General features: G+C 50.4%; 1 protein-coding gene across 2 annotated transcripts in view; it reads left to right on the top strand.

The window, feature by feature from the left end:
- ITGAL (integrin subunit alpha L) overlaps window positions 1-23479 on the top strand; it is a 39992-nt gene extending 16513 nt beyond the window's left edge. Inside the window, exons 12-31 of one of the 2 annotated variants that reach the window (XM_082856654.1) lie at window positions 1224-1375; window positions 1711-1848; window positions 2244-2441; window positions 2585-2715; window positions 4653-4813; window positions 4919-5070; window positions 6902-6991; window positions 9315-9368; window positions 9464-9534; window positions 9862-10003; window positions 11905-12015; window positions 12422-12501; window positions 12617-12703; window positions 14132-14207; window positions 19078-19191; window positions 19432-19488; window positions 19580-19678; window positions 20088-20183; window positions 21197-21307; window positions 23303-23479. In XM_082856654.1, the coding sequence (XP_082712780.1) occupies window positions 1224-1375; window positions 1711-1848; window positions 2244-2441; window positions 2585-2715; window positions 4653-4813; window positions 4919-5070; window positions 6902-6991; window positions 9315-9368; window positions 9464-9534; window positions 9862-10003; window positions 11905-12015; window positions 12422-12501; window positions 12617-12703; window positions 14132-14207; window positions 19078-19191; window positions 19432-19488; window positions 19580-19678; window positions 20088-20183; window positions 21197-21307; window positions 23303-23476 (2294 nt within the window). In that variant the 3' untranslated portion in view covers window positions 23477-23479. Of the gene's footprint in view, window positions 1-1223; window positions 1376-1710; window positions 1849-2243; window positions 2442-2584; window positions 2716-4652; window positions 4814-4918; window positions 5071-6901; window positions 6992-9311; window positions 9369-9463; window positions 9535-9861; window positions 10004-11904; window positions 12016-12421; window positions 12502-12616; window positions 12704-14131; window positions 14208-19077; window positions 19192-19431; window positions 19489-19579; window positions 19679-20087; window positions 20184-21196; window positions 21308-23302 lie in introns of both variants that reach the window. The other variant, XM_082856653.1, reaches the window with a different exon arrangement.
- Window positions 23480-26761: the final 3282 nt, after the last annotated feature.

Here is a 26761-nt window from a genome sequence, read left to right as displayed (position 1 = left end):
TTAGTTGCTCCTCAGCATGTGGGATCTTCCTGGACCAGGGCTCGAACCCGTCCGTGTTTCCTACATTGGCAGGTGGATTCTTAACCACCGCGCCACCAGGGAAGTCCACCACTCCTTATGTTTAAATTTCAGTATTTTTATTAGGCTGTGTCTCCATGCTGACTGAGTTGTACTACCTTACCAAACGTTTTCACTGAAACGCATCTTTAATCTTTTCTACCAAATTTTTCTGCAAAAATTTTCACACTTTGAGAAAAGTTAATAGTACAATGAATATCCATATACACTTCACCTAGATTTATCAGTTCTTAACATTTGCCACATTTGTTTATCTCTCTTTATATATACACATATATATGTAAAGAATAACATACATATGTATATATTATTTTATCAGTCAGGATTCTCCAGAGAAACAAAGCCCATAGGATATATCTATATGTATATCTGTATCTGTATCTCTATATAGATACATAATTCTTCTTCTCTCTTTTCCTATCTATCTATCTATCTATCTATCACCTATAAAGAGATTGGTTTTAAGAAGTTGGGTCATGCAGTGTAGGGGCTGCCAAGTCTGAAACAGGGCAGGCTGGCAGTCTTGAGGCATCTGCTGCTTTATTTTTAATCTTCATGCAAACTTTGCCTTCTTCTTACTAATATATTCCATTTCATTTTACTCTTTAAAAAGAAGGTAGGGGCTTCCCTGGTGGCGCAGTGGTTGAGAGTCCGCCTGCCGATGCAGGGGACGCGGGTTCGTGCCCCGGTCCGGGAGGATCCCACGTGCCGCGGAGCGGCTGGGCCCGTGCGCCATGGCCGCTGGGCCTGAGCGTCCGTAGCCTGTGCTCCGCAGCGGGAGAGGCCACAACAGTGAGAGGCCCGCATACCACAAAAAAAAAAAAAGAAGAAGGTAGTCTCCTTTATAAACCCTTAGGTGAACTGAACCTCAGGAAGATGTCTACCCTGCAGTACGCGGCCGCTTCGTCCTGCGTATGCGTGTTGTCCACAGTTCGAGAAATGCAGTCTTAGACCCTGACGGCAGGATTTGTACTCCTCGGAGCACGTGGCTGCTCTTCTCGGGAGAAGGTCTTCTGGCCGTCTCAATGCGTCTTTGCTACTAACCCAGCTTCTCAGGGTCTCTGCCGCCTTTCCCCCTGGGTTTTACCTTCGTCCAGCAGCCATTGTGTTCCTAACTCCAAGGCCCACGCTCGCTCTCTCCTCAGGCTACACGGTGACCTGGCTGCCCTCCCGACGGACCACGTCGCTGCTGGCAGCTGGAGCCCCCCGATACCAGCACGTGGGGCGGGTGTTGCTGTTCCAAGAGCCAAAGGGCGGAGAACGTTGGAGCCAAATCCAGAAAATAGATGGGATCCAGGTGAGCGTGATTGCAGGGGCGTCCGCCCAAGAGGGGGTTGGAGTGACACTAGTTATGCTTCCTGCTGTCTTCCGAACACGCGTGCACTTACTGAGCACTCGCCCTGTGCCGAGCACTGTCACATTTGTTCCCCTGCAAAGCCTCTGAGGTTAGCCTTGTCATCCCCACTTGCCAACTTAAGATCCCAACTTGTCTGAATTCATACGGGCTCTGAGTGGGACCCAGGACTTGGACCTTCATTTGAGGGCTTAGAGTAGGACGGATAAGGTGCCCTTGATGGGGAGGGAGGTGTCCTGCTCTAGGTTTCTTCCTCAAACGTCTTCCTCTCCCTGCAGATTGGCTCTTATTTTGGCGGCGAGCTGTGTGGCGTTGACATGGACCAAGATGGGGAGACAGAGCTGCTGCTGGTTGGAGCCCCCCTGTTCTATGGCGAGCAGAGAGGAGGCCGGGTGTTTATCTACCAGAGAAAAAAGGTGGGGACCAGGACAATGCATGGAGGATGTGGGAGAAAGAGACTCCCGTGCCTTCTCAGGTCTCAGTCATTCTGAAAGCCTTTCCCTGCCTGATCCTGTGTTAATCAGACCTTTAGAACAACGACAAACGATAGCAAATATGCAGAGGTGGGTAAAAATGTGTGCAAGGCCCAGTGCCAAACTTTTTATATATAGGATACCTCGTTTGATTCTCGTAATCACCTTCTGGGATACTATGAGCTTTATTTTACAAATGGGAACATCGCAGCTCAGCAAGGCTGGGCAACTTTCCAAAGGCACAAAGTCACACAGATAACAAAGGTGGGGAGTTCCCTGGCGGTCAGTGGTTAGTGCTGAGTGACTGAGGTGGGGCCTGTTGCCTTGCTCCTTCCCAGCTGGGGCTCGCCATGGTCTCAGAGCTGCACGGGGATCCCGGCTACCCCCTTGGGCGATTTGGAGCAGTCATCGCTGCCCTGACGGACATCAATGGGGATGAGCTGACGGACGTGGCCGTGGGAGCCCCTCTGGAAGAGCAGGGGGCTGTGTACATCTTCAATGGGCAGCAAGCGGGGCTGAGCCCCTGGCCCAGTCAGGTGAGGTACCCCGCCTGCCAATCAGAACCCATTCCCAGGCAGCTGGCAGCCACCAAGCCCCAACCCCACTCCTCAGCCCGACTCTTCCCGCCCTTCCACCCGTCCTCTCCCCAGCTTAACATGAATTTCTCTCTTGGTCTCAGCGGATAGAAGGGACCCGGATGCTCCCAGGAATTCGATGGTTTGGACGCTCCATCCACGGGGTGAAGGACCTTGGCGGGGACGGCCTGGTAGATGTGGCTGTAGGGGCTGAGAGCCAGGTGATCGTGCTGAGGTAAGATGGGACTCCTGAGTCCTACCTGGGGATGATTTCAGTCCTCATCGTTTCAGCAGTTACGATATACTAGGCTAAATGCTTATCGACTTCGGCGCATTTGGTCCTCGGCTCAACCCTGTGAGTTTGGTTCTCCTTTTTTTTTTTTTCTTTTTTTGCGGTACGCGGGCCTCTCACTGTTGTGGCCTCTCCCGTTGCGGAGCACAGGCTCCGGACGCGCAGGCTCAGTGGCCATGGCTCACGGGCCCAGCCGCTCCGCGGCATGTGGGATCTTCCCGGACCGGGACACGAACCCGTGTCCCCTGCATCGGCAGGCGGACTCTCGACCACTGCGCCACCAGGGAAGCCCTGGTTCTCCTTTTATACCGGCTTTGTGTCTGGCTCCAGGTTAAACAGCTGCTATTCAGTGACAGACTAGGATTTGAACCCAGGCCTATCTAACACTAAAACCTCCTAGAGAGACGTGGGATGGCTTTAGAACCTGGTGACCTGTATTCAAGTCGAAGCTCTGCCGCTGACTTCTTGGGTGATCTTACCCCAGTCACTTTGCTTCTCAAGACCTCAGTTTCTTCATCTTTGAAATGGTGATGGCATTTCCTGCCTGACCCAGATCTTAGAGTCACTGGAAGCCTCATGTAACGTCATCTAGTGACTAGATACTGTCTTCAATACGGAACAAGTCATTGGCTACAGTGTATGTGTGGGGAAACATAATAAAAAAGTAAAGCAAATAAATAGATCATTACAATTGTGATAAGTGCCATGAGGGACACGAGCAGGGTTCTGTGAGAGAGAATAGCAGGGAAGACCTACTATAGGCTGGTGGCCAAGAAAGGCCTTTCTGAGGAACTGGGACTTGAAAGATGAGAAAGAGCCAGGCTTGCAGAAATCTGGGGTAAGAGCTTTCCGTGTCGAAAGCCCAGGAGGTGCCAAGGCCATAAGGCAGGCAAAAGTGTGACGTGTTCAAGGCACGGAAATAGGGTTAGTGTGGTAGGAGGTGAGGCTGGAGAGGAGGGACTTCCCTGGTGGTCCAGTGGGTAAGACTCCATGCTCCCAATGCAAGGGGCCCGGCTTCAATCCCTGGCAGGGAACTAGACCCCACATGCCTCAACTAAAGATCCCCCCACATGCGGCACTGAAGATCCCACATGCCACAACTAAGAACCAGCGCAGCCAAAAAAAAAAAAGAAGACTGGAGAGGCAGATGGTATGGCACAGACAGTGAAAAGTTTAGATTTTATTCTGAATACCATGGGGCATCCTTGAAAGGTTACTGGCATGGAAGCTCAACATCTTTGTTCCCTTACCAGGGATCGAACCTGGGCCCTTGGCAGTGAAAGCTCGAAGTCCTAACCACTAGACCACCAGGGAATTCCCTGACTTTTCTTTTTATAAATTCATTCATTCATTTTTATTTTTAGCTGCGTTGTTGCTACGTGCCGGCTTTCTTTAGTTGTGACAAGCGGGGGCTACTCTTCGTTGAGGCACGCGGGCTTCTCATTGCAGTGGCTTCTCTTGTTGCGGAGCACAGGCTCTAAGCGTGCGGGCTCAGTAGTTGTGGCGCGTGGGCTCAGTAGTTGTGGCACACGGGCTTAGTTGCTCTGCAGCATGTGGGATCTTCCCGGACCAGGGCTCGAACCCGTGTCCCCTGCATTGGCAGGCGGATTCTTAACCACTGCACCACCAGGGAAGTCCCGACTTTTCTTTTTAAAAGCTCATTCTTCTGTGTGAGAAATGGGTCAGAAGGCTGCTAGGAAGAATTATCATTATGGGGAGCCCTAATGAATTATCATTATTATTTTCATTGCAAAGAGACAGTGACACTGAGGTCTGCTTTAGGGAGGGAGTCCTCTGGTCTCTGCTAGCTGGAGCCCCAGGTCTGTCTGGGGATGGCAGTTGAGGCCGAGGGAGAGCGTCGGTTGTTTCCTTCCCTGAAGCTCCCGGCCTGTGGTGGATATCATCACAACCATGTCCTTCTCACCGGCCGAGATCCCAGTGCATGAAGTCGAGTGCTCGCATTCCTCCAGCGACAAGAAGAAGGAAGGCGTTAACATCACAGTCTGTTTCCAGGTCAAGTCTCTCATCTCCCAGTTCAAAGGTCAGTGCTGCCTTCCTGCTTCCCAGCACAGCTGCCTGCCCCAAATCCAGGCTCACGGCCCCAGGATCCGCCATCATTCAACTCTTGCCTTTCCACCCTGCCCAGGGCACCTGGTTGCCAACCTCACTTACACTCTGCAGCTGGATGGCCATCGGACCAGAAGCCGGGGGTTGTTCCCAGAAGGGAAACATGAGCTCAGCAGGAACACAGCTGTCACCTCAGTCAAGTCCTGCACTGGGTTCTGGTTCCACTTCCCGGTAAGGAGCCAGCAAGTCTGCTCAGGGGAGGGAAGGGGCGGACGAGCTGACCGCAGCGGGAGGCAGCCCCAGTGCCAGGCTCGGCTCCATCGCTGTCCAGCACAGGTCACAGGTCACCTTGATCTCCTGGTCCTACCGTTTCCTCTTCTGTATCACAGTAGTAACAATACCTTCAGCATATTTTCTTCTAGTCCTTAATCCACATCCATAGGCATCTTAAACATGATTACAATTGTAAAGTACTTACCATTTTTTCCCTACTCTTTTCACACATCATATATTAATGCTGCAGCCCAGCTTTCAGATTATTTTTAATGGCCACAGAATATTCGGTCCTATGGAATATTCAGGCACGGTGGTGTGTCACTATTTGCCAGGTACACGTGGTCATTTTTCATTATTATTATTGAAATATTTATTTATTCATTTATTTGGCTGCACCAGGTCTTAGTTGCGGCACTCGGTATCTTCGTTTGCCGTGTGGGTGTTTTATTATTAACATCCATCCCAGGGCTTCCCTGGTGCCGCAGTGGTTAAGAATCCACCTGCCAATGCAGGGGACATGGGTTCAAGCCCTGGTCCAGGAAGATCCCACATGCCGCAGAGCAACTAAGCCCATGCGCCACAACTACTGAGCCCGAGTGCCACAACTACTGAAGCCTGAGTGCCTAGAGCCTATGCTCCGCAACAAGAGAAGCCACCGCAATGAGAAGCCCGTGCACCGCACAAAGAGTAGCCCCCCGCTCGCCACAACTAGAGAAAGCCTGCACGCAGCCACAAGGACCCAACGCAGCCAGAAATAAATAACTAAATGTATTAAAAAAAAATGCACCCCAGAAAGAATTTTTTTAAGTTCTTGTTAGTTTAGATAACTGCCAAAATACCCAAATTCCGTTTGCTTATATCTGTTCTGTATGAAATAAGCTTGATATTAAATTTTATTCTGGCCTCAAATATTTCATAAGAGACTGAATACGTGATTGGTATACTCAGTATAAGATTTTGAAGTTTATTTTCAAGTTTTTATTATGGGAAATTTCAGACATACAAAAGTAGAAAAAGAGTTTAATGAACCGCCAAACAGCCATCACCCATTTTCAACAACGATCAGCTCACGATCTCATTTCGTTCAGACCCTCTCTGCCTCCTCATACCCGTAACCCGCATTACAAGATTTGGAAATTTTAAACATAAATTTGCCAGAGAAGAGGCACTGTGACATGATGGAAAGACTTTAGACTTGGGAGTTGGACAGATCTGGGTTCACTTCCCAGTTCTAGCCCTTAGGAAAATTGTGTCACCTTTTTACACCTCACTTTCCTCGTCTCTAATGTGGGGATAATAATGCCGACCTCTTCGAATTGGGGGAAACTTTAGGTGAGGACAAAAAGTCCTCCAAGTGAGCGTCTCCAAAGTGTCAGGCACTGGTAATAACATAAAAGACTGAGACCCACCCCTGTTGTCAAGGAACTGGGATATTCTACTTATTCTAGAGTATTCTTTTCTTGTGCAAACTTTGATAATGGTTGCCTAGAGGAGTTTGACAAAGATTCAGGGACTTCTGTTAGGACTCAGTGGGGAAAAGTGTGGTGGTTGATGACTGATGTCTGCCTTGGGATTGGGGCTGAGGGATGAACACTCGTACTGAGAAGCAAGCTGGGCATATCATAAACACCTGATGTATAGCAAACATCCCTCCACTCCTGGTAAGGTCTCAGACAACTAGCTACTGGAATTTCATCCTTTATAAAGTACGGACAAGTTGTGCCTTTAACTGGAAGTGTGGTAAAGGTTAAACTCATGACATAGGGTGTATTCTTATTGCCCTCAGGTGTGCACTCAAGACCTCATCTCTCCCATCAATGTCTCCCTAAATTACTCTCTCTGGGAGGAAGAAGAGACACCGAGGGACCAAAGCGCGGTAAGAAGAGATCAGCTGGAGAAACTGATAGGAAATAAGGGAGAACAGAAATTCAATTTGGCAGGACTGTATTACGTTGGCTTCAAGCAATAGAAATGAAATATGCTTACTTAAGCAGAAAGGAGTCCATGGGAGTTTGTATTTAAGAGAAATTTGGAAAACTGGGATTGGGAAGATGGAGGACCAGGGTAGGTGGAGGCTCTGGGGGCTCTCAAGAGGAAGAAATAATGGATGGACTTCCCAGGGCACGGCCCCTTCCATGCGTCCCTCTGTGCATCAGCTTCAGACCTCATTAGGCTTCTAACCTGGGCGAATACTAACAGATGCAAATTACAGGGAGAGAACACCAGAAAGCCTAGGACCATCCCTTATCTGTGGAAGGACAGGGTATCCTAATTAGCCTTCTCGCCCAAGGGTATTCCGTTGAGGGCAGGTAGTTCCCTCAAAGCCTAATTGGGGTGCCCTTGTTATGTAAAAGAAGAGGAAAGCACTCTCTATCCTAGTCTCCTGGATCCCACGCTCCCTACCCAGTGCCAAAAGCCTAATTTCCTCTTCTGAAATCCTTGACACTCAGCTGGTGGTTTGGCTTCTGTCGGAAGGCAGCAGGGTCTGATGGAAAGAACCTGGGCCTGGAAGCCTGAAGATGTAGATTTGTTTTTTTCTGGCACAAGCAGGTCTGTCCTTCTTTGGGACGGTTTCCGCATCTCTGCATCCTGAGGCCGCTTTCAGAGCCAGAGCTCCGTGACTGATAAACACACTCCTTTTTGTGGTTTTGGCAGCTTGCGCCGAGTGCCCTGCCCCGCAACCTGCCACCCACTCAGGATGTATAGGGACAGCCAGCAGTTTCTCCCATCGGCACTAATTAAAAGAATAAAATAAAAAAGTCAAACTGTGTGGTGCAGCAACTCAGGCTTCAAAGGAGACCTGGGAATTCCCTGGTGGTCCAGTGGTTAGGACTCCAAGCTTCCACTACAAGGGGCACGAATTCGATCCCTGTTTGGGGAGCTAAGATCCCGAAAGGTGTGTCACCCGGCCAAAAATAATAATAAACAAATTAAAGGCTAATTTAAAAAAAAGGGAGAGAGACCTGAGGTCACAGTTGTCAAAAAGTCTTCCTGGGGGAAGTGTCCTTTGTTCCGGATCTCGCAGAATGAGTAGATTTTGCGTAGGTTGAGAGAGAAGAGGCACGATTTTAAGTTCGGGGGAAATGGGGAGGTGGGCTTAGCTTCTGGCAGGACAACTGAACAAGACAGAGGCCCTGGATGCCCCTTTGGGGACAGGCTGTGGTCTGGTGGGTGGTGGGAAATCTGCATGGGAATGTTGGGGTGGCTGCGAGCAGTCAGCAGAAGCTGCCAGGAGCCCCGCCCTTAGGGGAGGGTCTGGAGGCTGCTTGGCAGATGGCCTGGAAGTGGAGGAGGCTGGAGTCTCTTGAGAACATACCGTTGATCACCCATAAAACAATCCTGTGTCATCATTACCCTCAAATGCCGAATATGGCTTGCAAGGCTGGGGGGAATCTGCACCCTGCTTCCCTCTCCTGCCCCTCCTGACACGCGGCACTCCCACCAGTCCGAGCATCTTCCTGCTCCTTACACGGGCACAATCTCTCTTGCCTTGGCCTTCACGTAAACTGTTCTTTCTTCGTCTCTTTCCATTCTCTTCACCTGGCTCCCTCCTCCTCACCCTGTGGATTTCAGTTGAGATGCCATCCCTTCAGGAAGCTTCCCTGATCTCCAAGCGTAGGATAGGATCCCCTTCTACATCCTCTAAACATACCCTGTACCTGTCCCATCCTCACACTTGAGGGTGCCGGGCCGTTTCTCCCACCAGCCGGGGAGGACGGGCAGTATGTCTGTTTTGATCTCTGCTGGGGGGGTCTGGCCCAGAGCAGAAATTCTGGAAATGTTGAAAAAACTGGCCTTGATCTGATAAGAGATGGAGAGCTGGGGTTCACAGAGGAGAACCACAGGAGGAGCTAGTCCCAGGCAGGGGAGTCTAGAGGCTGCGCGGCCAGGTGCCGCTCCCAGCAAAGCCTGGGAGAACCTGGGGGAGTTGCTCTGTCAAGGGCCAGATCTCATGGCCAGGACAGGAGGTGGACACCCTGAGCCTCCCTCAAGGAACTGCCACCAGAGGAGTGTGGCACAGACAGCCTTGGGCTGAGTCGGGAGGTTGGGGCCTGCCCCGGGAAGGCATTGGCTCCTGAGAGGGCCCTGACCACAGCCAGCCCAGCTGAGCACCAAGCTCTGAGCCCCTCCAGCTCTCCTCCATCAGTTCTGCTGCCTCAACTATTCTCTCCTGTCTCCCCCTCCTCCGTGCTCAGCAGGGCAAGGACATCCAGCCCATCCTGAGGCCCTCACCACACTCGGAGACCAAGGAGGTAAGAGGGGAAGAGGGGCAGACAGAGAGGCCAAGGTCCAGTCCTCCTGGGTGTGGGGATCTGAGCCTCCTGGTCCTTTCTTCTTGGCCTTCCAGATCCCTTTTGAGAAGAACTGCGGAGAGGACAAGAAGTGTGAGGCTAACCTGAGGCTGACCTCCACTGCAAGGTCTGTAAGGCCTCCTATTTCACTCGATGTTTTCCTGAGGCAGCTCCTGTGTATAAAAAGAACATAGGACTTCAGGTCGGAAGACCCCCACGGCCACTGACTCCGTTTGTCGTCTGGGCCTTAGTTTCCCCCTCTGAGAAATGCTGGTGCCTTGCAGCTCTCCTATCAGGAATAGATGAGATCGCAAAACTTAAAGCCTATGCATAGGAGCTTATTTTTGTGTATTTCTTTTTTCTGGCCTACCGGATCCTTCAGTTCTGAAAGTCCCCACCTCTGATCCTGCTTCCTTTGTTGGCCCCCGTAACTTTGCCCTGATCCTCCCCCCAGATCCGGAGTCCTGCGTCTGACCCCCTCCGCCAGCCTCTCTGTGGGGCTGACACTGAGTAACTTGGGAGAAGACGCTTACTGGGTCCACCTCAGCCTGAGCTTCCCTCGGGGACTCTCCTTCCGCAAAGTGGAGACACTCAAGGTGAGCAAGAGGGTGGGGTCTGCCCGCAGACCACGTGCCAGGCTTGTCCTGCCTCTTGGAGCCCCAGGCGGTCAGGACAGCCTGAAGATGTGGGCGGAGGTCTTCGGACCACCTCTGGGTTCTCAGCCTGATGGCCACCCTCGAGCTGTGTGAGCTGAGATACAAGGTTCATCCTCTGTGAGCCTCGGATTCGAGACCAAGAAATGAGGCTGGGGACATCACAGGGTTAGGGGGTTGCATGAAATGGAGAGTGTGACAGAGGCTCATGGACCTGGTGACCAAGAAGTTGTGCACAGGTTCAGGGAGACTGAGCTACCTTCCTCCTAAAGGTGACCAACGTGTCTTTGAGGGATGGCCTGGGTTGTTTTATTATTTCATTATTTTTTTCTTCTAATTTTATTGAGATATAATTGACATACAGCACTGTATAAGTGGAAGGTGTACAGCATAATGATTTGACTTACATACATCATGAAATGATCATCACAATAAGTTTAATGCATATGCATCATCTCGTATGGATACAAAATTAAAGAAACAGAAAAAACATTTTTGTGTGTGATGAGAACTCCTAGGATTTACTCTCTTGAGCTGGGTTATTTTAAGTACAACTTTTATTTTTTAAATTATTGTTACTAAAGTAATACATAATCACCACAGAAACCTGGAAATTACAGAGAAGTTTAAAGAAAACAAACACCCGTACTTATACAACCCACAATTATGACTTTTAATATTTTGGTGTTTATCCTTCTGTTTATCTATACACATAGGTACAAATTATTGATACATTGTATATTTATTCTATATTTTAACTAATTGGCATTTTGCTCTCCATATGGTTATTTTTCCTCCATGTTTTGTTTTTTTTTTTTTTTTTTTTTTTTGCGGTACACGGGCCTCTCACTGTTGTGGCCTCTCCCATTGTGGAGCACAGGCTCCGGACGCACAGGCCCAGAGGCCATGGCTCACGGGCCCAGCAACTCTGTGGCATGTGGGATCTTCCCGGACCGGGGCACGAACCCGTGTCCCCTGCATCAGCAGGTGGACTCTCAACCACTGCGCCACCAGGGAAGCCCCTCCTCCATGTTTTTAAAAAAATTTTGAATTTTGAAATTTAAAACAAAAATGTTGAGCCATACAATATTTGTCTTTTTGTGTCTGTCATACATCGCTTAGCAAGATGTTCTTCACCTTAGCGTTATGTTTTTGAGGTTCATCCCTGTGATAGCAGGTATGAATTTCATTCCTTTTTAAGGCTAATATTCCATCACATGGATAGACCACATTTTGCTTATCCGTTCATCTGTGGATGGATCCTTGAATTATTCTTATATAGCAACATTAAATGCTTTCTTAAGGGGTATCTAGTAAAGTGATTGAGAACTTGAGATCTGGGGTCAAACAGACCTGGATTCAAGTTCCTACCAGATCCCTGCCGGGTTACCCAGTTGTGAGACTGGGGGGAAGTCTCTCGACTGCTCTGAGCCTCTATTTCCTTATCTGATTTTCTTCCCAATCTGAACTGAAATCTGTGGCTTCCAGACAGCAATGAAGATGAAGGGTTTTGTCCTCTTTAGCCCAGGATCAAGTTCATTTTGTAAATGGTTGCTGAATGTGTGGACGTAGCAGCATTTTAACTCTCTCCTGTGATTGTACCACAATTCACTGAACCATTCCCACCTCTTTGGATTGTTTGATCACTTCCAGTTTTTCCCTGTGATAAACAGGATTGCAGTGAACATCTTTGTACTGAACCCCTGGCTGTACCCCTGACTCTTCGGCCCCACCTTTCTGCAAATGTGCCCTGGCCGGGGGGAGGGGACCTGAGGGTTGGTGGCCTCTGGGGAACTCTTAGCCTTGCCCACTAAAACGCTCCTTCTCTCTCTTCTCACCCCCAGCCCCACAGCCAGATACCTGTGAGCTGCGAGGAGCTTCCCGAGGAGACCAAGCTTCAGAGCAGGGCCCTCTCTTGCAACGTGAGCTCTCCCATCTTCAAAGCAGGCAGCTTGGTGAGTGCTTCCAGCCCCCAGGAGTCAAGCAGCCAAGGGGCTATAAGCTCAGGAGGGGAGGGAGCTCCTGGCTCTGGGGAAGGTGAAGGTGATTGGAAAGGCAGGGCTTATCCCTACCCCAAGAGAATGTGTGCAGAGGTGTCCTGTGTCGTGTTTGAGAGCCTGGACTTTGGAATCAGAGAAACCCAGGGTTAGGTCATTCATTTTGTGACCTTACACACATGACTTAACCACTCAGAACCTCAGTATCCTCATCTCTACAATGGGGATAAAACACCCAGCCCAGGGCTTGAGATAAGCCGTCACTGTGACTATGGCAGTGGGGGCATGGGGGCTGTGAGGGGCTAAGGCGGCCCCCTGAGGGCCAGGCGCCTTCCTTCTTCATTCCCGTCTCCTCCCCTGACAGGTTGATATCCAGGTGATGTTTCATACGCTGCTGAACGGCTCCTGGGGGGACTTTGTTGAGGTGCACGCCAATGTGAGCTGGTGAGCAGGCCCCAGGCAGGCCCCTGCCAGCATCTCCTCCCACCCTGGCCTCGGACTGTCACACAGTCCTGGCCAGACTGTCTCCTAACACTGCCCTCTACCTTGCCCCCTGCAGCAACAATGAGGACTCAGGCCTCCTGGGGGACAACTCGGCCACCACCAGCATCCCAGTCATGTACCCCATCAACATCCTCACCAAGGAGTGAGTCCTGAGCGGCCGTCCCCCCTCTCCTCCCACCTCAGCCTCCCCACCCAGGGCCCCAGCCTTCCTCCCGGGGCTATCGATCTCTGAGTCAGATCGATACTTATGGTAGAAGAAAATGTGACTGAATGCTGAGCTGATGTGAGCTTCTGCTCCAGCTGCACTGCGCAGCTGAGGGCTTCCCCTGGAGCTTTCGACACCTCGCGAGGCACCTTGCCTCTCTTTGATTTACTGATGAACAATGAGGCTCAGAGAAGGGAGGGATCTTTCCAGAGTAGTACAGCTAGGAAGTACTGACACCAGGATCTGAACTTAAATCTGTCTTACTGCAAACTCCAGCCAAGCTCTTGAACGTTTCCAGCCGTGCTAGATTCCCTCTTCCCCGGGGCCAAGAGTGCTGGAAGAGATAGAAAAGTTTTCACAGTGACTCTTGCCCACAGAGAGTTTATGGTCAGGTTGGAGAACCCAGACACACAGAGTGAGTGTCTTAGAATGCTGTGGCAGGAAGGACCCATGGGGATCACTAGCTGGGTTTTCTCATTTACAGAAAAGAGGATGAAGCCAGAAAAGGGAAGTGGCATTTTTAAGTCGGCTCAGTGAGATAAGGGCGGGACCATGTCTGAGCCGGGGTCCCCAGTGCTTTTGAACATAAATGCCAAACACAATATTGTCTGAGGTGTGATATGAAATTAGAGCCAGGAAAGATGATGTGAGTTGGAGGAGACTCGAAAGAAGTCATGCAGAATAGGGGCTTGAACTGGGGTCTGGAGGATGAGGAGGTTCAGATAAGGGCTAGGAAGAAAGGCAGCCATTCTCATCAGAGAGACTAGCAAAGGGAAAGGCATGGGGGCGGCAAACAGTGGGGCAGATCCGGGGAGCAGGGGGTGGGCAGGCCCAGAGGATGGTAGGTATCTGTGGGGAGCAGTGGGCAGGCAGACTCGGAAGCGGGCAGGTCTGGATGTCGGGGAGCTTTGGACCTGACCCTTGGGGACAGCAGGGAGCCATTGATGGATTCGGAGGAGGAGCGTGGCAGGATCAGAGAGTGATATTAGGAAGGTCATTAGACGGATGGGGTGGGAGAGCGAGCCAGAGGCTGGTGCACCTCTCGACGAGATGAGCAGTGGGGCCCAAGGACAGTGGAGGCTCCGGCGAGGCGGCGTCTAGTGGGGAGGACACAGCTCCAAAAGCCATCCACTTGTGTCCCAGTCCTTGTCCCCCACTGCAGGACTTTGGGCAAGACTGACCCCTTCAGTGAGCCCTAGTTTCCAAAGGGCAAGAGCAGAGCAGTGTCAGGATGACATGAGATCGTGCCTGCGCCGTCTCTAGCACAGTGGCTGGCAACTCCGAGGCTTCCCCTGGCCCGGGGCCCCCTGGGTGACTGGGTTGCTGTCTTCTCTGGCTTCTACAGCTGCTCCTCTCTCTCCACAGCCAGGAAAACTCCACGCTCTATATCAGTTTCACCCCCAAGGGTCCCAAGATCCACCATGTCAAGCACATCTACCAGGTATGAACCTCAGTGTGAAAGGGTCCTTAGAGGTTTCACGTTCAGCCCCATCCTGAGGCCCAAGGATGCAGAGACCACCTAGACTCAGTCCCATCCTCAACGGGCCCAGCCCTCCACCTCGTTCTGTGATCCTTTCCCTGAAATGCTCCCAGTGGCGCATACTCACCAGCTCCTTTCCAACTCTGGATAAATTATTTCTGGAATCGCAGAACTTGAGAGCCAAAAGGGCTCTGAGGGAGAACCTAGTTTTGGGGTTGTTGTTGTTTTAATTTATTTTATTGAAGTATAGTTGATTTACAGTGTTGTGGGGTGTTTTTGTTTTTTGAAGTAGAAAGTTCCCATTTATTTTAGGATTCAATTATATAGACATTTGATCTCCTAATTGCGTTCTCAGTTAGGTACAGAATCAGATTCATGTTTTCCGGAGAGAACCTAGTTTGGTTTTTTTTGCTGCACTGTGAGGCTTTTGGGATCTTAGTTCCCCAACCAGGGATCGAACTCGGGCCAGCAGTGAAAGTGCCAAGTCCTAACCACTGGACTGCCAGGGCATTCCTGAGAACCTAGTTTTTATTCAAACATTTAATGAGCTACCATTCCAGTTTAGGTACTTTCCTAGGTGGTAGGGCATCAATACATAAAACAGGGTCCGCAACCACTCACCAAACCCAAGTTCTAAGCCTGGACCTTTATACATGCAAGCCCCGTAATTCACACCCAACCGTGAGAGCTTGTAAGACAGGCAGTGTCGTTCCCATTTTACAGATGAGAAATCTGAGGCATAGACAGGTCACGTAACTTGCCCTGGTTACCCAGCTAGTAAGGGGAACAGGTCAGATTCAAGCACTTACTTGTATACAAAATCCATGTGTTTAAGTTAGTGGTCCTCATTTCTCCTGCAATGCTCGGTGCTGTAGTAGAGTCATCATTATGGGAACTCAGAAGAGGAAGGCCGCCCCCTGAGTCTAAACCTTGAGGTGTCTAGGGCTTTCTTGAGGTAACCTCAGAGAGGAGCAGGCTCTGAACAAGCCAAGAGCATTTTCATTTTACCGTGGGGGAAACTGAGGCCCCAAAGAGGCACCATCTTCCCCAAGGCCGCACTGAAGTCAGGGCCGACTGGGCAGTAGCTAGCGGGGAAGGACCCGGGGCAGTTCAATCCCCTGCGGAACAAAGGTGGGAGCCATCTCACCTTGACACCTCGATGTCAGGAGAGGAGGGGCCTTTGGGAAGGTCAGATGCCCATTTGCATTGAAATAGAACGTTCTGAGTGACCAGTGGAGTTGGCTTCCAGTGTCTTTCACTGGGATGGCTCTGGGCTCCCTACTGGGTCGACCAGGCCAGTCCTTTTACCACCAGAAGAGCGGAAAGAGTCCGACAAACCCCAACTCTGTCGCCTGCGCTCTGTATGACCTTGGGCCAAGGATTCACCTGTCCATGCCACAGTTCCCCACTGTGACAAGTGAGGTTTGGGATAAGAACTTCACAGGTGGTCGTGAGGTTTAAATGGGTCACCTGCTTCCTCTAGAGTGCTTGGCGCAGTGCCTGGGGACGTGGAGGTCGCCACAGGGGTGACGTGGGTGTCGTGCTGCAGCCCCGGCCTTCCCAGCTACCTGGAAACCTTACATTCTTGCCTCACTCTGCCTGGAACCAGCTCAACCCCTTGAGCACTCTCTCTCTCTCTCTCTCTCTCTCTCTCTCCCCCCGCCTCTGAATAGTCACCAGGGCTAGATGCCTCCAGCATCTTCAGCCATGCATCTGTCTCACTACTGCCTGGCTTGCCAAGTAGCCACTCTTGCTAAAGGCCCTAATGGTCTCCGTTTTAGCTAAACCCAACACGGCATGGGTCATGGGTGATCCTGTCCCTCCTTCCTGAAGCTGTCCCATTAGTCAGGCCTGTTTGCCTCCAGGAGGTCAGCTCTAATAACTAAGGTTTACTGTGGGCTAAATAGGCATGGAAACCCAGTGAGAGCTGGCCAGCTGGGCCACCGGATCTCCTTCCTCGTGGTCTTCTGCTCCCATGGCTGGTTAGGAACATAGGCTTCAGCCAGACCCGAGATCTTTTTGAAGCTCTGCCACTTAAAGCTGTGTGACCTTAGGCAGCTTACTTAACCTCTCTGAGCCTCGGTAAAACAGGGATAATAACACCTACCTTATGGGGTTGTCAGGAGGCACAAATGAGAAAATGCAATTTAATTTAATTTTTTTTTTTTTTTGGCCATGCACCCGCACCCTCGACAGTGAAAGCGCAGAGTCCTAACCACTGGACCACCAGGGAATTCCCAGAAAATGCAGTTTAAGAACTTAGCACAGTGCTGACACAAACGGTATCAGTCAATATTGGCTGTTTTTAGCATTGTTGTTTTCCCCATCATCCAAGGAAGGTGATAGAACAGAGTGGTTCCAGTCTCTGGAGTCACAGCCTGGGTTAAAATGCCAGCTCTACTACTTGATAGCTTCAGACAAATTAGTGAATCTCCCTGAGCCTCAGTTCTCTCATCTGTAAAATGGGGATGATAGTACTGCCCACCACATAGGAATATTGAAAGAACTAAATGAGATCATGCATTTAGTGAGACTCAGACGAGGCCTAGCATGCTAAGCGTTCATCAAGTGGGGATTGTTACCACCTACGTGTTCTAACCCTCCGTCCTCTGCTTTGTCACCATTGCTATTGCCTCCTAGCAGATTCGGGGCTCTGGGCTTGCGCTACTGATTGTTCTGTTGTGTCTGTTTACACTAGGTGTGTCTCACTTCCAGGGTAAGTGTCCCCCTTCCAAATGACAACTCGGAATTGTGTCCCTCTTGCTCCTCCAATGCACCTGTGCCTGCAGCTGGTCACTGATCTCCTCTGGGATGTCCTCCTAGCATCTTTTGGTGTTGTTGTTGTCTTTTAATGGCTTTATTGAGGTAGAATTCACATACCAATTTACCCATTTAAAGTATACAATTCAATGGCTTTTAGTATATTCACAAAGCTGTGCAACCATCACCATAATCTAATTTTAGAACGTTTTTATTACTCCAGAAAGAAACCCAGTACCTGTTTGCAGTCACACCCCCTTCCTCCCTCCCCCAGCACCTGGCAGCCACTACTTTTGTCTCTATAGATTTGCCTATCCCAGACATTACATATAAAAGGAATCCTACAACATGTGGTCTTTTGTTACTGGATTCTTTCACTTAGCATAGTATTTTCAAGGTTCATCCATGTTGTAGCATGGGTCAGTATTTCATTCTCTTTTTTTTTGCGAAATAATATTCCTTTGTAAGACAGGCCATACTTGATTTATCCATTCTTCAGTCTATGGACATTTGGGTTATTTCCATTTTGGGCTATTATGGATAATGCTGCTAGAACATTCCTGTACAGGTTTTTGTGTGGACGTATGTTTTGTTTCTCCTGGATATATAACTAGAAGTACAGTTGCTCCTCTTGAAGCTTTGGTCTCAGGATGTTCGAAACCAAATTTATCATCTTCCTGTAAGCCAGCATCTCCTTTGGTTTGCTTAGAATCCTTTAAAAGCACCACCTTTTCCTCAAGCAAAACTTCCAAGTCTGGGTGAACGTCTCCTTCCTCTGTACTTGGTTCCACTGTCTCCTCAGGTCCTGTTGTCTATATCCTCTTCTCTCTTCTGACCTCACTACTGCTCAGACTGAGTTCCTCACCTTCTTGCAGCTGGACTATGGCACAGGCTCCCAACTTCTTTCCATTCCATGCCTGCAGTGGGTGCAACCCCCTGGAGCCATCTTCCCCTTGGCTGCCTTCCAGGACTGCCCATTGCTTAGTCGTTGGTCCCTAACTTCTGGCCCTCCAGCCTCTGGACACCAGAATCTCATCCCAAGTCTCCTTTCCAGTTTTATCTCCTATCTCTCCTTCCCAGGCACCCTACCCTCCGCCACATCACACTCACCTGGTGCTCTCCTAATTCCCTGCATTTTCTCTTCCCGCTGGCTTCCCCCATCTTCATCTGTTAATCCCCTCTCTACCTTTTACAGCTAAATTCAAATGCTGCCTTTAACATTAGGCCATTTAAATTTAACTTAACTGATGCTTTTAAAGTGTCCACAAATGTTTGTTGAATGAATAAATGATAGAACCCCACAAACTGGATATGTATTTCCCTGCTTGACCTGCGATTCATTGGTGCTACTCCTGTGTCACCTTCTTCTACATTTCTGGGTCTTCCACCCCTAGCACAGACAGATCTTTTCTATAAAAGGCACTTAGGAAATGCTTTTTTAAAGAAAATCTTGGCTGCGCCGCACAGCTTGTGTGATTTCAGTTCCCCGACCAGGGATTGAACCCAGGTCACAGCAGTGAAAGCCTGGAATCCTAACCAGTAAGCTACCAGGGAACCCCCAGGAAATGTTTCTTAAATAAATTCAGTGCACTTGCCAAAATGTTTTTCCCAAATAATTTTTGCATCTATCCTTGTTAAATGTCCTTCCTTCTTTCACTCATTCAAATAACTACTTTTTGCGAGGCTGGTTATGTGCTGGGTAGTGTGTCAAGGCCATAGGAAATTGCAGGTGAAATGAGCCACAGCTCCTGCCCTCTCACAGCTCACAGTCTAGGGGGGATAAACGCACACAAGCAGATGCTTTGCCATCTTGCTGGGGAACGAGGGTGCTGTGGGAGAGTCAGCCAAACCTTCAGGGATGATGTTTGAGCAGTACCTTGCAGGATGGGCAAGGGTTAGCCACATGGAGGAAGCAGAGAAGCGCGTGGAACCCATGCTGTAAGGTTATGGTTGACCATTGCCCACTGCCTAATGAAGAGCGGGCCCTTGGGTCCCAGCCAAGGAGGATTGGATCTGGGGTGGCCATTGGGGTGGCATTCAGGGCTCTGCAGCCCCTTGTCCTCTGTACCAGGTGAGGATCCAGCCTTCTGTCTATGACCACAATGTGCCCGCCCTGGAGGCCTTGGTTAGGGTACCACAGCCTCACGGCGAGGGGCCCATCACGCACAAGTGGAGCGTGCAGACGGTGAGTGTGGGCCTCAGAGGGAAGGGCGTGCAGGTCTCTGGGGGTGAGCTCATGATGTGGGGGTGGGGGGAGATGTGTGGGGACAGGAGTGAGCATGATTGAATCTGCCAGGGGCCAGTGGGGAAGAACTGGGATGCAAGGTGGTATCTGAGAGTGGGGAAGAATGCAGGTCTGGCCTCAAGGGGCGGGCCTCCCCTCTCAGCTCTGGACTAACTGAAGACCTCGTCTCATCCTTCCCAGGAGCCTCCTGTCACCTGCCACCGTGAGGAACTGGAGAGTCCATCTGATGTGGCTGAGGTGTGGGCCGTGACCTCAGAAACTGGGGTGGGGGCTGGCCAGGGGGCAGGTGGGAGGAGACCTCCCTGACCCCCCGCTGTCCTTCCCGCAGCCTTGCTCACTTGGAGCCGAGTTCCGCTGCCCAGTGGTCTTCAGGCAGGAGATCCTTGTCCAAGTGATCGGGACGGTGGAGCTGGTGGGGGAGATCAAGGTAGCTGGCAACAGACTCCAAGTGGTTCTGGGGGGGCCTCGAGGGGTGGGGGGTGGGCTTCCCCCCCAGAGAGCCTCCTTGCATTTTTTGTTCTGTCTTGAGGAAATAGCCCCAACGTTTACACAGTTGCAGATGAAAGAGGACCACGATTTGTTTAAAATTCGCAGGACTGTTTTCAGGGGCCTACAGATAATTCCTAGGTGTTCTTTATAGGAAAAATGTCCTCCCAACAATGGCAAACGGCACGTTAGAATGCTCCAGGAGAGAATGGGGTAGAGATGGCGCACCCACTAGGACCCATTTTCCTCTGCCTCTGCCCCTTGAGTTGCACTGGGGGGCAGAAGTCAGTGGGGTCTGGGTCCTTGTTCCCTCTGGCCTGATGCCCCACCCCCGCCCCTCCCTCCCACAGGCCTCCTCCATGTTCAGCCTCTGCAGCTCCCTCTCCATCTCCTTCAGCAGCAGCAAGCACTTTCACCTCTACGGCAGCAACGCCTCCCTGGCCCAGGTATCTCTCTACCTCCTCAGGAGACCCGGGAACAGAGGGCAGCAGAGGAATGGGAGGAACCCAGGGCAGAGCTAGGAGAGCTGGAGCTGGGAGTGTGGGCAGCCACAGAGGAGGTTTGGGCTTTAGTGCTGTAAGAACCTCCCCACAGGACTTCCCTGGCAGCACAGTGGTTAAGAATCCGCCTGCCAATGCAGGGCACACGGGTTCGAGCCCTGGTCCGGGAAGATCCCACATGCCGCAGAGCAACTAAGCCCGTGCGCCACGACTATTGAGCCTGCGCTCTAGAGCCCGTGAGCCACAACTACTGAAGCCCGCGTGCCACAACTACTGAAGTCCATGCACCTAGAGCCCGTGCTCCGCAACAAGAGAAGCTACCGCAATGAGAAGCCCGCGCACCGCAACAAAGAGTAGCCCCCGCTGGTTGCAACTAGAGAAAGCCCGTGCGCAGCCACAAAGACACAGTGCAGCCAAAAATAAATAAATTAAAAAGAAAAAAAAAGAACCTCCCCACAGCCAGAGCCATCAGCCTTGGCACAAGCAGACCACAAGGTCAAGATGGGTTTGATGGCAACTCAGCCAAGGGGCCCCCACCCCACACGCAGGGCGTGATGGGAGGGGCCCAGCACGTGCAGAGCCTGGCGTTGAGAGAGTGGGCGAGATGGGTTTAAGAGCAGGAAGCTCAGAGCAGGAGAAGGGAAGGGGCAGCTGAAAAAGTAAGCAGAAGCCAGATTCTGAAAGGCACTGCGTGCTGAGCTGGGGTTCTGGCATTTCATCCCGGGGCTAAGGGAAGACTCTTAAGGGTTTAAGGGGGCCGTGGTGCATATTTGCCTGTTCATTCTGGTGGCTGCAATGCAAGGTGTACTGGAGAGGGGGTCTGGCCCAAGCCCCATGTCGTGCGTGACACAGTCCAGATGGGAAATGCGGAGACCTAGGGATTGAGGCCAGATTCACAAGAAATGTCAGGGGTGGGAACGGCTTCTTCCCTGCACTCCCCACCTCTCCTCTCCCCACAGGTCATCATGAAGGTCGACGTTGTATATGAGAAGGAAATGGTCTATCTCTACATGCTGAGCAGTATCGGGGGACTCTTGTTGCTGCTACTGATTTTCTTAGCTCTGTACAAGGTAGGAGCTTCTGCGAGGAACGGGCACCCAGCCAGGCTGGGGAGAGTGGAATTGGCAGGAGTCAGGGAGCAGAATACCAAGATGAGGGGGCTTTAAAGCCAGAAGGGGCCTCAGCCTACTCCTCCTTCTACAGATAAGGCTACTGAGACCCAAAGGGCAAGCAAGACTTTACCAGCATCCCTCAACAAGCACTGGCAGAGCCAGACCTGGGTACCCAGGGAGAGGAAGGAGAAGGACTGTCCCATATATCGAGGGCCAGGCACTGGGATACAGGGGCACAGAACACATACATGGTCCATGGCTTTGAGATGCTCACAGTCCGTGGGGGACACAGACATGAACATTATGGGGGCTATACTATGTGCTCTGGGCCTATGATACAGGGACCTAACTGAGGTTGGGGGGAGTCCAGAAAGGCCTCTCAAGAGAGGTGGCCTTTGAGTTGGGATTTGAAGGATGAGTAGAAGTTAGCCAGATAAAGAGTGCTGGAGGGCAGCTGTTCCACGTGAAAAACTCAAATATTCCAGAAAAGAAAACATAGAAAATCAAAGTTTCTCCCTATTGCAACCCCAGAGGGTTGTCATTAACAACCATTTTGTTTATATTCCTCCATGTTCTAATTTTATTGTTAACGTATATGTGAATGTGTGAGCATGAGAGAGAGAGAAAAGCCAGTGGATGTGTGGATGTATACAAAACATTACTGTATATACTGCTTGGGAGCTTGTACTTCTCCCTGGATATTATATCTTGATGTCTTTCTGTCTGAGCACAAACAGATTTGCCTCTTGCTCTTTAGTTTTGTTTTTATAATTTTTTAAAAAAACTTATTTATTTTCTTGGCTGCGTTGGGTCTCCGTTGCTGCGTATGGGCTTTCTCTAGTTGCGGCGAGCTGGGGTTACTCTGTTGCGGTGCGCGTGCTTCTCATTGCAGTGGCTTCTCTTGTTGCAGAGCACGGGCTCTAGGCGCGCAGGCTCAGTAGTTGTGGCGCACGGGCTTAGTTGCTCCACGGCATGTGGGATCTTCCTGGACCAGGGCTCAAACCCATGTCCCCTGCATTGGCAGACAGATTCTTAACCACTGCACCACCAGGGAAGTCCCTGCCTCTTGCTTTTTAACCCGGGTGGTTTTCCACTGTCTGGATGCCTCACCTTTTATTTAACAAGATCCTTATTGACGAACGTTTAGATTGTTTGGGATTGACCTTTTTTTAAAACTGTGTGCCAAAAGGTGCTTTTATTATTATTATTATTTATTTAGTTTTTTTTTGGCTGCGTTGTGTCTTCGTTGCTGCGCTCAGGCTTTCTCTAGTTGCGGCGAGCGGGGGCTACTCTTCGTTGCGGTGCACGGGCTTCTCATTGCGGTGGCTTCTCTTGTTGTGGACCACGGGCTCTAGGCACACGGGCTTCAGTAGTTGTGGCACGCGGGCTCAGTAGTTGTGGCGCATGGGTTTAGTTGCTCTGCAGCATGTGGGATCTTCCCAGACCAGGGCTCGAACCCGTGTCCCCTGCATTGACAGGCGGATTCTTAACCACTGTGCCACCAGGGAAGTCCCAAAAGGCTCTTGTTACCAACATCTCTGCACACTTGTCCAGATGTTTTTTAGAATCAATTCCTAGAGCTGGTATTACTGAGCCAAAGAATATATATCTTTTGAGCTTTCACCAGAGAGTGCATGGCCCCTACTAATAAGCCCTATATAAGTGCAGGCTCTTGCTCTTAGTATTACTAGATATTGTCAAATCACCCACCCGCAATAATGGTACATGACATTTTGATGAGCCTCAGGAATGAACTATTAAACATACAGCTTTTTAACATATTGCCAAGAAGCAGGTGTGGCAGATCCCCTCGCCCCATCCCCAGAGCAGATGCCACCTGTCTGTGGCATGTGTGACTTATCCCTATAAACGGTACTTTCATGTTTTGCAGGGGCCGAAGGGTCCAAAGGGCTCTGTGGACTCTTTGTTTACTCAAGTCTTGTCTTCCTACAGGTTGGTTTCTTCAAACGGAACCTGAAGGAGAGGATGGAGGCGACCGTAGATGCTTCAAATGAAACCACTGGAGAAGACACTGGGCAGCCGGCGTCTGGGGAAGAAGCCAAGGACCCGGGCTGCCTGGAGCCCCTCCACGAGAAGGAGGCCCATGATGGAGGTGGCAGGGACTGAGGTGCAGGCTGGATGCAGTAGGCCCAGGACTGGACTCGGGATGCCTGGTGCCAGCCTGCCTCTACCTGAATTTCACCATGTGTCGTTGGGCAAGTCACTGCCCCTCCGTGAGCCTCACTTTCCCTATCTTGAACATGGGCCCATTCCTGCCTGCCTCCTTTGCAGGCTTATGGTGAGGATCCTTTGAGGGATGGGCCAGGAAGGCCGCAGAGGTGAGGCCTTGTAATTATCATGTGGTCCTGGCTCCCACCGGCCCCTGTGAGTTTCCTTCCCTGGAAGAGAACATCTGATCTAAATTTTGGAGAAACAGTCATCTCAGGACCTAGCGACACTCCAGGCCCTCATACCCACCTGCCCTTGGATGTCCACAGAGGCCTCAAGCCCCCAGAACCTTGCGTTGCATCCTCTCCTGCCTGGAATGCAGTCAGCTTTCAATTCTCCTACCAGAGAGCAAATCTCATCTGTGTCACTACATTGCTCCTGGAAACCCCTTGCCCTTTGGCTAACAGTCAGGTTCCTTAATAGGCCTTCCAACGTCTGCAAAACTGGGCTGTTCCCTTCCCAGCCTCTTCTCGAGACAGCCCGCCTCCCTTTCTAAGTGCCAGTTAACCAGCCTTTTCACTTGCCCAGCTCCTTCCTTCACCCAGACTCTTCTCACTTCCTGGAACATTCCTCCTGCCTCCTTTTCCTGCCTAACCCTCTCTCAGCCTTCAGATCTCAGTTCACGCATAACTTCCGCAGGGCAACACCCCAACCCCAACTCAGTTTGGTTCCCATATTATACACGCTTACACTAGCCCGCACTTGTCCTGCATAGCACTGATCATATTCGTTAATTGTTAAGTGATTTACTTAAATTAAACAGTGGACTCCAGCGGGGTAAGGATCATACTTCTTGTTCACCTTGGGACCCCTGGTGGTGTCACAGAACCAGACACATAGTAGGTACTTGAGACAATTTCACTGAATTGTGAGGGTGCCTGTGGGAAGATAGAGAAAAAAGCATGGATGGGCCCCAGGGCAACCCCATCCGACAAGGCTCAGTCTGCCCCAGGCGCCTGCCCCCTCCCTCCACAGCCCCACCCCGGTACTCCATCACATCCCACTGTGGCCCCCACCATCAAGGATGGAAACTATGTCCGTTTACCTGGCTCCCAGTGCCAAGCACAGCGCCTGTACATATTTACCAAATAAATTAAAAATTCTGCCCAATTTTGTGATGTTTTTGTGCTGGTGTGACATTCCAGCCTGGCACAATTAAATGAAAATTTCCTGGAATTAAATGGGAATTCCAGTGGTCAGAACTTGGAGTTTTCACTGCCAAGGAGCCGGGTTCGATCCCTGAGCGGGGAACTAGGATCCCACAAGCCACCTGGCGTGGCCAAAAAAAAAAGAACATTTCCTTCTCAACCCTCCCACTAAGTGGGACCAAAACAGTCAAATCTTTTTTTCTTTCCTTTCTCCCTTCTCCTTCTCCTTTTTCTATTTGCCGTGATGACCCTCAGAAACTGACACGTGCAGGACGTTGTCAGTTCATTCAAAGGAAGCAGCGACAGAGACACAGAAAATGAGGAAAGGTTAGGGAGGCATTGACAATTTATTAAGCTGTGAGAATAGACCTTCTCTGATACCCCCGCTTTAAATTTTTTTTTTAATTGAGGTATAGTCGATTTATGCCCTCCCCCTTTTTTTAAAGAAATGGTTGTTGGGCCTTGACCCTGAAACCGCCTCCCCCCACCCCCCCACCCCTGCCTTAGAAGGAACAGAGGGGACTAGTCACTGCTGCCCTCTTGTGGTCAGTAGGACACCAGGGGAGTATTGAGTAACTCTAAGGTCAGCTCCTGTCCAGCAGTGGGAGATGAGAAGCAACATTTGGTCCCCCAAGCAGTGACCTTTGATGGCTCCCTTCTGCCTACAGCGGAGTAAGTGGACATTCCTGAGCTGGGCACACAGGCTTTCAAAGCCTACCGGCCTCTCCAACCTCATCACCCCCTTCTGGTCCAGCCTCCAAGGAACCATGGGGCTGGCTCCAAAGCAAGACATCAGGAAGGAAGAAGTGAGGCTTATTTTCCTAGAGAGGGGAAAAAAATGTTTTGACCATCAGGAGTATCACTGAACTGCTAAAAGTACATGAAATGATCTGTAAGCCTCATGAAGCATAAGTTATTCATTCATAAGTTATTCATTCCTGCAGGATTTCTTGAGCACTCTGTGTCAGGCCCTGTGCTGTGTCTGAGGACCTGCTTGTGAACATGACAGACAAGTCCCTGGCCTCGGGAAGCTTCACTTCAGTGGGAAAACAGAGCGAAAAAGTAGAAATGTGATTCCAGGTAGTGATAGGGCCGTAAAGAAAGTGAAGAGGGACAAGGGGTAGGGGGTGATGGAGAGGGCCCTTTTACATAGGTGGGCGGGAAAGTCTCTCTGAGGAAGCGAGATTCTGTGACACGAGGAAAAAGTGAATATTTTCATCAAGGCTGGCAACAAAACACAGAAAATCTGGGAGGTTCATTTCAGGAACAGACCTGCTGTCATCACGCCAAGGAATCTCTCTTCCAACTCGCTCAAGAGTACTGTCTTTGTGGTAGTTCCCTGGCAGTCCAGTGGTTAGGATTCCACGCTTCTACTGCAGGGGGCACGGGCTCGATCCTGGTCGGGGAACTAAGATCCTGCATGCCGTACTGTGCAGCCAAAAAAGGAAAAACAAAGAAGAAAAAAAAAAAGAGCACTGTCTTCAAACACCTATGCATCCTTCCTGCCTCTGTGCCTTCACGCGTGCTATTCCCCTTGCCAGCCTGTCCACCTCCACCTGTTTCCTTTTCTTTTGAACTCTTCTCCATTATGGTTTATTACAGGATATCAAATATAGTTCCCTATGCTATACAGTAGGTCCTTGTTGTTTCCACCTGTTTTCTATCCTTTAAAATCTTTCTACTTCAAAGTATTGATACTTCCAAGCTTTTCTCATCCCCTTGGTTCCTGGACAAAGGACCCAATTCATCACCACTTTGTTTATGGCTCATCGGGGCACGTGATGCTGACTCTGTGGGCCCCTCTCTCAAGACTAGGAGATTCTGGAAGGCAGGACTCAGGCCTCACGTGCATTACCAACACCAACCCCTCACCAGGGCTGGCACAAAGGTATTGTTCAATAAATGTTTGATTCAGTGGCCCTAAATGTATATGGGTTAAATCTATTGGTTTTACCCAATTAGAAATTAAACCGGAGAAAAACTTAAAACATAAGAACATCCATGCCTACATTCCACGCAAGCCATCAGAGTGATG

The sequence above is a fragment of the Leucopleurus acutus genome (assembly GCF_964270905.1).
Source record: "Leucopleurus acutus genome assembly, chromosome: 16".
Lineage (NCBI taxonomy): Eukaryota > Metazoa > Chordata > Mammalia > Artiodactyla > Delphinidae > Leucopleurus > Leucopleurus acutus.
The sequence above is the reverse complement of the archived record's forward strand: the minus strand, read 5'-3'. Positions and strand labels throughout refer to the sequence as shown.